The sequence below is a fragment of the Gymnogyps californianus genome, chromosome 1, assembly GCF_018139145.2.
Source record: "Gymnogyps californianus isolate 813 chromosome 1, ASM1813914v2, whole genome shotgun sequence".
In the NCBI taxonomy this organism is placed as follows: domain Eukaryota; kingdom Metazoa; phylum Chordata; class Aves; order Accipitriformes; family Cathartidae; genus Gymnogyps; species Gymnogyps californianus.
In genome coordinates this window covers 93,552,471-93,566,337 of record NC_059471.1, presented here as the reverse complement: position 1 = coordinate 93,566,337, position 13,867 = coordinate 93,552,471, and the positions used below count along the sequence as shown (strand labels likewise).

Genomic DNA, 13,867 nt, shown 5'->3' with positions numbered 1-13,867 from the left:
GATGTTTAAAAATTGGTTAATTAGCCATGTGATATGTAACTATGTCAGTGCTATTACTTACATTATGTCTTTCTACTTGTTGTGAAAGTTATGAAAATGTATGTGTAGGGGGGAAAAAAAACCCACAAACCAAACAGAAAAGTGGAAGCAGAACAGGTTGAACTAGTCCACATTTTGATTATTTTTTTAGGGGACAGATCTTCAGAGGAGTGCAGATGCTGTTTTACAAGACTTAAGCCTCAAAAATAGAACAAGAGATGTAGACGTTTCCACCTTGATCTTGTGCATTCCCAGTCAAGGAACCTTGCTACCTTATGAGAAGTCTTTGGTTACATTGTGCTTTAGTCCAAAGTGAGTGAGTAGTCCAAATTAGACACACACGCGTGAGCTGATTAGTCTAAACTATTCTGTAAAGGGCTGTGTTAGAGAAAATCATTTTAAGTTAATGTGTCTGCAAATTTTTTTCTGAATGATTTCTTATGTATTTATGTGTGTTAAAAGAAATTGCTCGGCATGACACTGCAAATGAGAAAGCAAAGTCTGAAGTGATTATCTGGGAGATGTTTTATAATACATTAAGAATGTATTTGAACCACGAATTGGTTAAGCTTGTTTTGCGAGAACAAGAATTTTATTAGATTTTGCCAAGGGAACTAATTGCAGCACCCATTAACTATGTTGAATATCTAAAGATTGTTGAGAGAGTTCTACAGTGTCAAATTAAGTGCCTTTTTAATGACTGCAGATTTATTTCATAAAGATATACTATATGTGCAGCATTATGAAAGAATATATATATTTCATCACCAAGAGACTGAAACATTTTGGAGAGCTTTCATTCCATTAAAAAAAAAAAGTAAGCATAAAGGAACATTTCTTCTTCAGATAAGGAAAAGAAAAAAAAAAGTGCTCTTGCCATTTTCCCTTACTTAAACTCTAATTAAAAGTGATTATTATGCATGTAACATCAGTTTAGAAAACTGTTGTAGACTGGAAAAGATATCAAATGACTAGTATAATAAGCATACAGATATTGTTGCGCTTAAATTTGTTACTGTTCCATTTTCTGAAAGGAAGTATAGAGATCATTTGTTCAAGCTGTAACTGACAGCAAAGAAGCCAGACTGGATGATGAAAGATAAGCCTTGATCTTTTTGTGGGTTGGGTTCTTTGCCCCCCCCCAGTAATTAAAGATTGTGACTCTTACAGAAAATGTAAAAGGGACTTTGGAGTGAATGACTCATCACCGAAACAAGATTATGTACTGTTTCTGAGATTTGAAGCTGTTGGGAATAAAGATGGCTATCTGCAGGCCCTCAATGATGGTGCCACAGCAATCACAAGTATGTTATCAGAAATCTATAGTCACCATCAGAAATGTATACATGGATGATAAAACTGTATGTCTTGATTTTTTTTTTTTTTTTAATTTCTTCTTCTTAGCAGTTTTATGGGAAACCTGTGTTTTATTTTATTTATATCAATACAAATAAATTATTGTAACTTACATCTTTAATGCTTTAGCACCAAAAACTCTTTGAACAGTGAATAGAAAGGAGGAGGGAATCATGTGTGTCATGAATACACCTGCTGGTAGTGAACACCTGGAACTTAATTATAAATGTAAATATTTGGAGGACATAAAAAAGACCCCAGCCTTTTGCAAGTCACCAGCACTTTGGTAATACCAGTTCTGTGCATTTTCAAGTGAATATTTGATCACCCTCAACTTCCTTAATGGGGGAATATGTTATCTAACAGCCATTATAAGTAAGCATGCCTGTGTTTAAGTTTATAGAAAATTACATTATAAATCATATTGTATTGCGGTATTATTTTGTTTTTGCAACCGTACAACAACAGTATGACCTTTCTGTTTGTAAGCTAATAGGTGTGTGAGGTTTGTTGGTTTGTTTTTTGTGTTTGTCTAATGCAGTGAATCATCCTCATGGCATGGAGTTAGCTTTGACAGGTTCTGGGCTTCCTGTCATGTTAACTTTTAATCCAGGACCAGTTATTAAGTTTATGGACTGTTTCTTGGGTGAAGAAACACAAGTTCTATGCACACTCAAAAATGAATCCAACTCCCTTCCAGTAACATTCAGCTTCCGCAAGACTGTTCACTTTCATATTTCTCCTGAAAAAGGAAAAATAAAAAAAAAATCTGCGAAGGTAACTATCTCTTTCTCTTAGATTATGTAGATACACAGATTACTTTACAGTGGTCAGTGGTGGAATTTCTTGAAAGTAAACCAGAACAATTTCATTTCAGTAGCCATGATGTTTAATATCAGCCAAATATATAATGTTTTTTCTACTTATGTACTTTTCCTGTACTCCAGGAAGCAACAAGTGTTATTTTAAATTTAGAAAAAATAATTGTAGTACTAAAGAAACTTTACCCAGGTTTTTCCTGGCTTTAAATTTTTTATATTTTACTGACTTGAGAAGATTGATTTATACTCAAACCTTTGCAGGATCCTTTTAATTTCTTTCAGTAAATCACAAATACTCAAGTGAGATAACATTTCTTTTAATGGAAGGAACTTTGCCAAGTTTAAGTCAAATATGGAGACGTTTATAATTTCACAAACCTGTAACTCAGGGCACAAGAGAGAACAATTTGTCCCAGAAATGAGCAAGTGAAACTTTGTGGTGTTCTAATGTGTAGCAGTTTTACGTTTCCTTATATTGCTAATTTATGTGTGTCAGTTGACATATTCTAAAAGCCCAGTTTTGAACACCTGTCTTAGAAGTAAGTGTGGAGAGAAGTGACTCAATTAAACAGAGAATTACACAAAACTTTTCTCTTTGCTTTTCTGCCCCATATGTCTCATAATGACTTTTCTTTTCCAGGATGTGATATTTTCATTTTCTCCACATCAAATAGGAACATTTAAAGTGAAGCAAGTTGTCGATATCGTTGGTACAGGACTAGAGAAAAATAAGTTACAGGTTTCAAAGACAAAATCCTTTCACCAGATATATTTGAGCTTTATTGGTGTATGCAAATCTAAACGAAAAAACATTCTATTCAAAATTAATCCTGGTAAGATGCTAAAAAGATAAGTGACAAATGATAAAATGTTTTAAAAGTACATTTTTAACATTTTAGAAGAGAATTTTTTACTATTTTTAGTTTGTTTTTAGAAAATAATATCTCTGGGAGTTGAAGGAATGCTCAGTTGTATGACATATACCCATAAGAGTATAAAACAATGATTAAAATACTGGTAACCCCCCCTCATATTTTAGCAAAAATCGAACTATTAAAGCATGAATTTTCATCATATTATTATTTAACTTTTATAAATCAGAAAATAAAGGCTTTGGTTTTTGGCAGCGATACCATTACACAGTGCAAATATGTTTCAGTTGTAAGTAGAGACATAGGTAAAGCACAGAAAGAAGTTAGGAAAGATAACAGGGTATTCTTTATTGATTGCAAGTTACTACTGCCGAATGAATTTGCCAGTTAATACAGCCTGCTATCTGTCCCATGTCCATTGACTCTTCCTGTCCTATGAAGCCTATGCCAGCATAAAGAATCTTTCAGGATATGTAATAATTAGTCTCTAATTTGTTCCTCATGTTCCTAATGTGTCCCATGAGCAATCACTTTACAGTAGATTTGACTAAGCCTGTCACTGGATTTTAAAACCAGTCATGGGAAACGTAGCTTTTTCTGGCATCGAATATGCTGTAGCTTCTGCAGCTAGTACTCGTGCAACAGGGCTGTCCTGTACAGTGGTGCGTCTGATTTCTGTATGTAGATAAGGAGGGGAGCTTGAATACTCCTTAATTGACTGCTGCCCACTTGAAGATGTACTCACTAAGGAAGGCAATACCCATTTTTTTCAGAGAGCACATCATGGGGAAGTAAAAAGAGGAAGTCGTTGGAAAGTCAGTATAAAATGCTGTTCATTCAGTATCAGAATGGTTGATAAGCCACTGGACATTCCTGCTACTTTCAGGAAGGTATTTCAAGTCCATGGCAATGAAGAATTGATGAGAAACTAAAGTTTTGCAATTTCTGGGCTTTATTATTGAAATCCAGAACTCCTGCAGTTTTCCTACTTCAAAGAGACAATTAAAATATGTTTCTGTGGATCAAAGATTTAATGTAGTATTCAAGTTTTGTCAGCTTTTCTAAATGCTCTTGTCTACCATTTGGTCTATTAATGTCCCCATTCTGCTGCTATTTGCAGGTTTATAAAGAGGTTATGAGGGGTATCTGTACTCTATAGGCTACAGATACCTGTGTTTTGCTTTTAAACTTCAGTGAAGTGTGGAGGGAAAGTGAGTTTTTTCAGATCCTTGTACAGATGGATTCTATATCTTCCTGTTCTCATCTCCCAGTCTCTGTGGAAGAGTATGTGTACTTGTCTCTCTGTATTTGGTGGAGGGGGGAAGAGACTGGAATGAAGTTTCTTGCAAACTGTGCCTCCCTGGGCAGTGGAAGCTGTAATCACTCCTACAGTTTGGAGGATGGAAACTAGGGTTGTTTTGGTTTTTTCAGCCATTTCAGAGTAAAGTAAGGCTAAAGTGGGTAAAACCAGTATGTTTAGTTTAATGTATCAATTTTTTTGCAGGTGAGGGAGGAAGGGGCAGTTGAAGAATGGATTTACTTATTTATTTATAGTGCTGTTTTAAACATGTGTATCTTTATGTAAGGAGAGATGAACAAACACGTGGTCTAGCTTCTGTCATAATTTTTCTCTTTAACGTATATGTGCTTTTTTTAAAACTAGATTGAAAAAGATCTGAGCTCTCTTTTTAGTTGTGATAGCTTGGGAGTTCTTTGTCAAAAATCATGCCTGTGTTTGCAGCCCTTAAGACAAGCTTTAGGACACTGTGGACAGTGTTGTAACAGAGTCAGCTCTGAGTGTTTGGTCATGTGCATGTGCAAGACAAAGCGTCGCAGCTGAACATAGTAATAGTGGTTTGAGCTTTAGTATCTGTGATCTAGGCCGGGGAAGGCGGTTGGCTCTTAGTGTGGTCTGAATGCCGCCTTCCCTCTTGTCTGAGGAAAACATAATGGGATGGGTGACTGATTGTTGCACTGCTGGGTGGACCAGTATAAATTAAGAAATATTCTTCTAATACTTTGAATATTGTTTGGAAAGTATTAGTATAAGCGTATGTACCATGTTTTATTTGAAGGTATAACACCAATGATTTCCAATGCAACTGGACAGTTTGTAGCTGATGGCACAGGACAGTGCACTGATACAGCACCTGTGGCAATACTTAAATCAACCCAAACACAAATTCATACTCACCGGATAAACAGGAATTGTAAGGGTGATGCACTTACAGCTTTTCCTAATGACCGCGCAGCCAGCATTAGGCCTAGTGAATGGAATAAAAAGTACAGGTAAAAATTATGCGACTATAGTATTTACAACCACACATTTGTATATACTGTATAGTAGATCAAGATTGGTTACTCATATGACAGTTTACTGTTTTGGTTTGGTGGGGTTTTTTTTTCAGGCTGAAAGTTCTTTAAAATTAATTGCATTCTACTTAACCTTGAGCCTCTTGCACGTAAATTTCTTGAGTTGTTTTTCTTATGTGAAACTACAAATGTAGCTATTACAGTTTCAATATTTCATTTTTATGGTTGCCTTTACAAGGTCAAATATTAATAATTAGCTGTGATAAAAAGAAAGTTTGCAATGAAATATATATGTAGCAAAATCGATATGTTTTCATTCTAACAAGACCCAAAATCATTTTACACACATAGTGAAACTGCAATTCTCTTTCAATATTTAGGACTATTTTCACAAAGACTGAGAGATATAATTATATAGATCCAGAGTTTTCTTATACTGACTGTGAACGACTGTCAAAAGAAGCACATAAAGAATACTATGCAGACTTCATTTCTAGTTTAAGACAGCGTCGTTTACAGAAAGATGCTGCTAGGTAAGACTTTGTTTAAAGGATAAATACTTTAGGCTCATATGAAAAATATGTTTATGTTTGTGCAGAATTAACGTAGTGGCACCAATCGTATACCTAAATTTGTCCCATGCTGAAATGCTTATGGTCTTGGGACCTTCATTTATAATGCATTCAAAACCCATTTTGTTCAAATGTTCATTTAGATATTTAGAGATCACTTCCTGGGTAAAATGTAGGGAGAAAGGCATGGAACTTGAAATTAAACTTAGAATGAACTTAAAATAAGATGCAAAGTTTTAAGAGGAGTTGGTTATCGTTAATAGGAAAAACATAACATTGTGTTGAATTCTCTCTTCTTTTTGTATAACAAATTGTACGTATTTCCAACTAGTATGTCTAGCTCACCCAAAGTGATAGATTCAGTATGTAAATTATGATATAATTTGTAGAATGAAGCAGATAAGATTAAAGGATTGTATTGGTCGTCTAGCCTTATCTTATAGTAAATTCTCACTTCGTGAATTTGTGTATTTGGTTGATATGCGGTGGAACAAAATCATGGAAAAGCAGAACTGACAACTCTGCTACTTTTAAAAGTTTTTTTTAAAAAGAAAAAAAAGCCTGTAAAGACTCTAAAGCAAGACAAGTAATATCTTAAGTGTTAAATTTGTAAGACTCATTATTTAAAAATTTATAAAGTCAGTAGATTATTCTTGTAATCTCAATTTACCTTGCTCTGTGTATATACGTCATGATTCAGACAAGGCCTGCAGAACTGGATTTATTTTATTTTTGTGCATGCACATGATGTATGGCTTTCTTGAAAGGAACTGGTGTTGTGTAGTGGGTGTTGTTTATGTGACCATAATACATCTATTCAAGGTATATTGCATGAGGAGCAAGAACAGAAAGGAAAATTTCACAGTTACCAGATGAATTTCACTGTTACTATGAAACATAGTAATAATTTTCTGAATACTTGATACAAAACATCTGTGTAAGATCTCTGGAAGTTTCAAATCTCTTGGTCGCAGGTGAAATTGATTGATTGGAGTTGAACTTTGATCAAGAAAAGTTAATTGCTCTGAAAATTCAGCTGTAAGTGGTCCAGTTCAGACATATACAATTAAAGGATCCTTTGTAATCTTGGCATTTGCTAATTTTAAGTGCTTGACTTTACAACTTAATTGTTCTTTAAAAGGTATTTTAGACATGATATAGTATTTATATTTTGGTAGCCATAGTGCTTGCAATTTAGCTAAGCAATTGCCACAAATGTGCAACAGATGTTAATCCTTGCCTAAACAATACAATAAAAGACTTTTCAAGGCATTTTCTGTACTTGAGGTTTTTTTATAATGAAATATTCCTACTTAAAGTATTATTTGTTATGTTTAAAAATCTTAAATAGCTTAATGTGTAGAACATGCAATGCTCAAACTTCTAGATTTCCATATTCTTTTTTTTTTCCTCCCCTATAGGCAGTTCTATATTTATAATAATTCTGTGAGCATAGGCCTTAAACCAGCTGAAGGGCTTATGTCACCAAAGATCTCAATCACAGATTTTCACAAAGAGAAGCTACAGTTCAAAATGCTTCCTTTAGATGAGAATTGCCTATTAACTAGTCGAAAATTGACAGCAATTGGTTCTAAATCTTCAATCAAAGAAGTAAGTTAAATGCTTGAGTAGTAAGCATATGTGTTTACCATATAAAAAAGCATAAGAATTTTGATGCTGCTCTGAGAAGATGTCTTGTGCTTATCACAGATTTGGAGTGGGCTTAGTGCTATGCCATCATCTACCCAAGAGAAGGAAGATTGTAGTCGAACTTTGACACCCAAGCAGCTTCATCAAATACTCATTGGTAAGATTTTTTTAATTTGGTTACTAAATGCATATAGTTGTTATAAAAGCACTTATTTATAGTAACACAATTTATGTTCATAATTGTTCACCTTAAATAGAAAATAGCTTAATTTGGTGGCAGCTTGATATCTACAGTAGTGTTTAACTAAAGCTTTGTACTCCTCAGAAAATACTGAGATATGATTAGGTATGAACATGTAAAAGGAGAGCTTCCTTTAAAGACTGCTCATAGTACAGCCTATTATAGAGAAATCAATACAGTATAGTATGAGGGTTGCTCATACCCTTATGCCTTGTTATTGGATAGTATCTGGACCAGCATTAATATCAGCAAGATTCATGGGAGTGTTCAGAATGTTCCTGGGAATTAACAGTGAACAGTGATACCCCAAAAAAGTAAAACTTCTTCAGGATCCTCCTTCAAAATAATTTCAATGGAATGATCTGTGATGGGGAGTAACACCTTCTAAAGTCTGAGGGACTCATCTATTAACAACACTTGGTACTAAAACTTGTCTATTTGAAGGTCAATTTTTCTTCAGTAAAATTATTTAGCAGCAAAGTGAAAATTTCCGGTACTTTCTGGGCTTTTTTTATCTTCAATGAAGCCAGAACTTGAATAGTGTAGCTGTGTATACTGATACACTTGGGGAAAGGTAAAATAAGATGAACATATTAATACAAAAAGTACTTAGTTTTGCAAGATGTTTGATTAGTGCCATGAGCACTCAAGTTTGCAGACCAGCATAAAAACCGGTGATAGCAGTAAATAAAGTAGTGAGGTAATTCTGTCACCATCAAATTACGTGAGTAATTAAACCAAATGGTCACACATCAGGGAGCAAATAAACAGGTTAAGTATATAAACTCTCACTGAATTGCTGGTTGTCTAGCCATTTAAATATCTTATTAATAAAAAGAGGTAATTGTGATTTATTAATAATACCTTTAGTAATTAGCACGTTGCTTTTCCTATTTTAATAGCTGGCTAACACAGACAGAATTAAGAATTAAATGTTGGTGCTGGCTTTTCAGTTGTACTACTGAAAACATACACAGAACATGCATGGTATTTACTTCCAAATTTTAGTGTGAATTTGTTCTGCTACAGGATTGTTCTAGCTGCCTAATTCTGTAATTTGAGGAACTAAAATGTTTTGATCATCATGTTTTAATAGTTATGCTTCCTTATATTAACATTTACTTTTTAATGTTGAAGATCTTATTTCTTATATATTCCAGGTCCTTCTACTATGGATTTTGGTGATGTTTGTGTGTATTCTACAACAGCCAGAAAACTGTACATCATCAATAACTTGTTAGTTCATATATGGATACAAATCGAGATTGAAATTGATGAATTACAGCAGACGAGTCCATTGTCTCAGGTGGTGCCTCCTCTTACAAAGACTCATATTCCAATTGTATTTGAGACAAACACTCTTGGAATGTTTAAAAGGTAAGGCTTCTTATATTTGTCTTGATTTACATATTTTCTTTCCAGTAGTAGAATAAAAAAATAATGTGGCTGGTTTAAACTCAGTGTAGTTACGATAAGTGTTAATGGTGTACACTCATTTATGCTGATATTGCAATAATTAATGCAGTTTTATGTTGCAAAATTTTGCTAGTATAGTAATGGTTCTTAGGGTTTAAAAAAAGACAACAAACTGTCCTGTCAAAAGCCCAAATAGCCACAGGTATATCAGGGAAAAAAATTTTGCTATTACGGTGTATTTGTTAGGAGAAATTTTATGGAAAATACTGTGCTCTTTCTGGCATTAGTGTTGCATCACTGCATCTATGCTCAGATCTTTTGATGCAGCTCATAGGTAAATATATAGGCAAACTGTTTTCTACAACTGGAGATGGAACTCTCACTTTACTAATGCTGTTAAAATGACTGTATGAGGTTGATCATCCTTTAGGATGATCTTAACTTCTGACATGATTTAAGTTGTATGCAAAACAATTACAAATTGCTTTCTTTTGTCAGTCTTAACTGTGTGTTCACACTCAATTGTTTTAAGTATTTTCTTGCTAATGATTATATTTCACATAAATCTTACTCTGACACAACATCATAAATGCATAAAAATATTGAGCAATATATATTTTTATGTTACAGATCTTTCACTTACACAATAAACAACCAACACCTTGGGCATGTGCTGGTAGTTGCAAAAGCAGTGTCTATTGAACTTGAGCTGTCTGCAAGGGAACTGATTTTAAATCCTATTCCTGGCTACCTAGCAGAGACAGAATTTAGAACAACTGTCAGGGTATACAATCGCAGAAATCATCCTGCTGAGTTTACTTGGAAACCTGTAATTACAGATAGAGGAACTGCATTTTCTATACAGCCAGCCAAAGGTATACTATGCAGTACAGTGTGTGTGCACCTATCTTAAATGTCAATAATGTTAAATAAGACAAACATTCAGCTGATGCTATAAACTGTATTTTTTTTAGATTTGGGTCAATATCAGTGTGTTCCAAAAGTAATATCAGATCAGAGTGTTAATACCATAGCAGCACTCCCTGTATAAGCCCTACCCTGAGTGCGTACTCAGTCCAGTGCATTGTTTCTATGTCCAGCCAGCAGTGCTCATGTAACCATTTTTCTCAGCACAGATTGCTGATATTTCAAAAGTGAGGCAGCTATTTAATGGCAGTTAGCAACATCATACAGCTTATCAGGATAGGAAATTTTCCAAAAGCACTGTATGAATGAAGCTGCTAAGAAGTTGATGTAGACAGTCCGAGTGACACAAACGGAATTCAATCTGGGATTAGTTTCCACTTGCGTTATGGATCAATATTTGTTAGAGGTGTGTGAGACATTAGCTTTTACCTTCTTTCCTTTGAAAGATAGTGTTCTGCAGGAGTATATTGGAGCTCCATTATTAAAGAACTAATTGCTAACTTGAACTGGCATTACACAGTTCAAACAAGATTTGGCTGGGTCAGGAGCTTGGTGTGCTCCAATTCTTGAGAAAAGATATTTCTGCTGATACAAGTTCAGACTCAATTGCAAGCAAGAAAATGTGTATGGTCTTTCCTAAAGTTGTTATTCTACAAGAAGGATAGTCTGTTCTTTTATTTTTTTAAGTGTTGACTATTTGAGTAATTCATGGCTAAAAAATACCAGTGAACTTTGAATGTGTTTTACTGCAGGATACTAATAAACAGATTATGCAATTGTCATGAGAATTGAGAAACTTATTTTACTTAATTCAACATACTGTTCAACACCTTTGAAATGTAGGCTTAGTCTTCAGTAGTAGAAGGTCTTTTCACTTTAACGTGCTTATGTTATTTCTAATTGTACAATTAACAAATTACATTGTATATGTGTATGCTATAACGTGTAAATTATGTACATTTATTTAGGCTTTGTGGAGGCCTATAGAGATCTGGAGTGTGAAGTTGTTTGGCATCCAGGGTTCAATTCTCCAGAAGCAGGAGAATTCAACTTGCGTGTGCGTAAAGGAAACACAATTAAGTTGAAATGTTTTGCAAAGGTAACAATTCCTACAGCAGATTTAGAGAAGCAAAATGTGTGGGTGTTTTTTTTTTTTAAACAAGTAATTTCTTAAATATATTTCTATTATCATGTATTCAAAAAATCATTTTAATTTCACATGGCTTCTATTTGACATGTTTAATAAAAGAATATTGCTCCAAAGACATGATGGAGAAGGCAAGACAAAGACAATTTGCCTTTTTCTTGCTTTCGATGATATACTTCCTTTGGCACCACAACTTAGTGGTCCTTATACATTAAGTGATAATTGTTCTTCTTGGCTCAGTTAGTTTAGCCAAACAAAGTTTGAGAGGTGGTATGATAGTTCTTTAGATATATATTAAAGGGGTAAAAATCAAGGTGTGTGTGGGAAAGTATGTTTCAGAGCTTCAGGGTAACAACAGGCTGTAACGTAATTTTGTATTGTTATTTGAACACGGTATTTGATAATTTGAAAAGCAATGTTCTGGATAGTCTTCTAAACAGTGAAATTCAGCTTAGGTTAATCATTTGTTATCTTATGTTACATGTTAGGGAGTGTGAAGGAGAAAGACTTCCCCCCCCCCCCCCCCCCCCCCCCCCCCCCCCCCCCCCCCCCCCCCCCCCCCACTGTACTCTACTGGCTGCATGCTCTAGAACTTCCATTTTGGGAGCCAAGAAAACTTTTCCATTCCTTTTGATGTGCCTGCTTTCTCTTTTATTTGTTTCCCCAGTAGCTTTTTTTCTTTTCTTCCTCTTCTTTTGAAGCCTTGGAAATTGCCATATGTAAACCAGGATGTGTGTAAATTAGAATATTGGCATTTCTACTGCTATTAAGATCTCTGAAGTATCTTATCCTGATCACACATTTATGATAAAAAAAAAAAATCATAGAGCTTGTGCTGTTAAATTAAATCTAGTTAAAATACTTTTATTTGTCTTGAAGTTAGCCCGGAAATATCTCTGGACAAGTGAAGTGTCTGTTCACTTTGAATCTGGATAAGTTCAATACATTGAGTAAATCTTGTCTCACATTTAAAATGTGTTTGTCTATTTGAATACTTCTAATTTATGCGTTTCTGCAAGTATATTAGCTCATTATGTAACAAAAAGAAAATTAGGCTCAATTGTTTATTTGTACCTAGTAATATGTTGTTTAGTTTGCTTGTTTTCTCTTCTTTTTTTATAGCTTGGTACTACTAAAGTTCAGTTTATGGAACAAAGGATACCCTTCAGTCATAGTCCAGTGGGTTTATCTACTTGTAAGACAGCCGTTCTTCAAAACATAGGATACAATCACGCGTACTTCCAAGTAAGCTAAAATTATTTTTAGCGTATTTAATTTCTTGGGGTGAGGAGGAAGAAGGGAGTTAATTTTATCAGATCATGTTACAGTTTTGTGTTCTCAGTTATTAGATACACACCTACTTAAGTTTTTGTCTGGTTTTCTGAAGAAACAAGGTTTATGTGAATAGGAATTCTGTCCTTCTGTCAAATTTGGTTTGATGGATGGACCAACAGACAAGCAAAGTGGTAATGGTCTAAAACATTCTGGAAGTTTCATGAGAACCAGTGGTGAGGGTAGAACCCCATACTGGTGTACCCTATGAAAAAGCAGTTGCAGCTTGGATGCTTTTATATTTTGAGAGGCAGAGCAAACTGGCTAGTCATCCTATTCATACTGGCTGCCCAGTCAGTGCATGCATAGACCCAGACCAGCCACAGCAAATGTGATTACTTTGCTAGACTAACATCTGATAGGAAGATAGGCTGTATTATGAATTGGATAAGAGGTGAGATGGATGCCAGAGTGGGTGAACACTTAATACACAAATTAGTAGGAAACCTAACCTCATTAGTTCTCCTGATCACAGAATAATTTGCTGTATTTTTTTAGTGAAGCAAAACAATTTTCATTAAAATCCTCAGAACTTTTGTTACTACATTATTATGGTACTAAGAAGCTTGATTAATTTATTTTGATTTGTACCATATTTCTCTGTTTATCAACTGAGCATTGTAATAACAACTGTTATTACTACACTCTTGGAGAATAGGCCTGAAAGAATAAAATCAGCATAATCAATAAGACAAATAAACAAGCATATCCAGCCTTTTAAGCCTTCACAATTACTCTTAAGCCAAGAGACGTCTAGTTGGTCTTGGTCATTATCACATGTGTAGCTATACTTTAAAAAGTTATCTGTTTGGAGTGCATTAGAAGAGAACAAATTCTATTTTTGTCCTTACTAATTGTGGGTAAACTGAATATTTATTCCTAGTATTGTTACTGAACTTTACAGTATTAGGATCCCATGTCCCGTCTTCTTACTGTGAATGTCAAAAAAGAAGTAATTAATTTATCTGTCACTGAAAAAATGCTGTGTAGAATATTCTGGAGACTTGCTAGGTAGCAAGTCTTAATTTTAATAACTTCATGAAAACAACCCGAAAACCAGAATGTGAAATTTCTAACTGGTGTGCAAAAATTATTTCATAGTAGAAACTGACAGTCATCACGTTTAGGAATCTGTTACTTTATTTTGTTTACCTGTATTTTTGCCCCAAACTTCTAAGTCC

General features: G+C 34.4%; 1 protein-coding gene across 1 annotated transcript in view; it reads left to right on the top strand.

Moving 5' to 3' along the window:
* CFAP47 (cilia and flagella associated protein 47) overlaps positions 1–13,867 on the top strand; it is a 363,098-nt gene that overhangs the window by 14,231 nt on the left and 335,000 nt on the right. Inside the window, 12 exon segments of the mRNA XM_050891106.1 lie at positions 191–351; positions 1,210–1,343; positions 1,937–2,172; positions 2,857–3,049; positions 5,164–5,377; positions 5,782–5,934; positions 7,395–7,584; positions 7,684–7,780; positions 9,025–9,241; positions 9,911–10,155; positions 11,176–11,306; positions 12,477–12,599. Of these exon segments, the coding sequence (XP_050747063.1) occupies positions 191–351; positions 1,210–1,343; positions 1,937–2,172; positions 2,857–3,049; positions 5,164–5,377; positions 5,782–5,934; positions 7,395–7,584; positions 7,684–7,780; positions 9,025–9,241; positions 9,911–10,155; positions 11,176–11,306; positions 12,477–12,599 (2,094 nt within the window).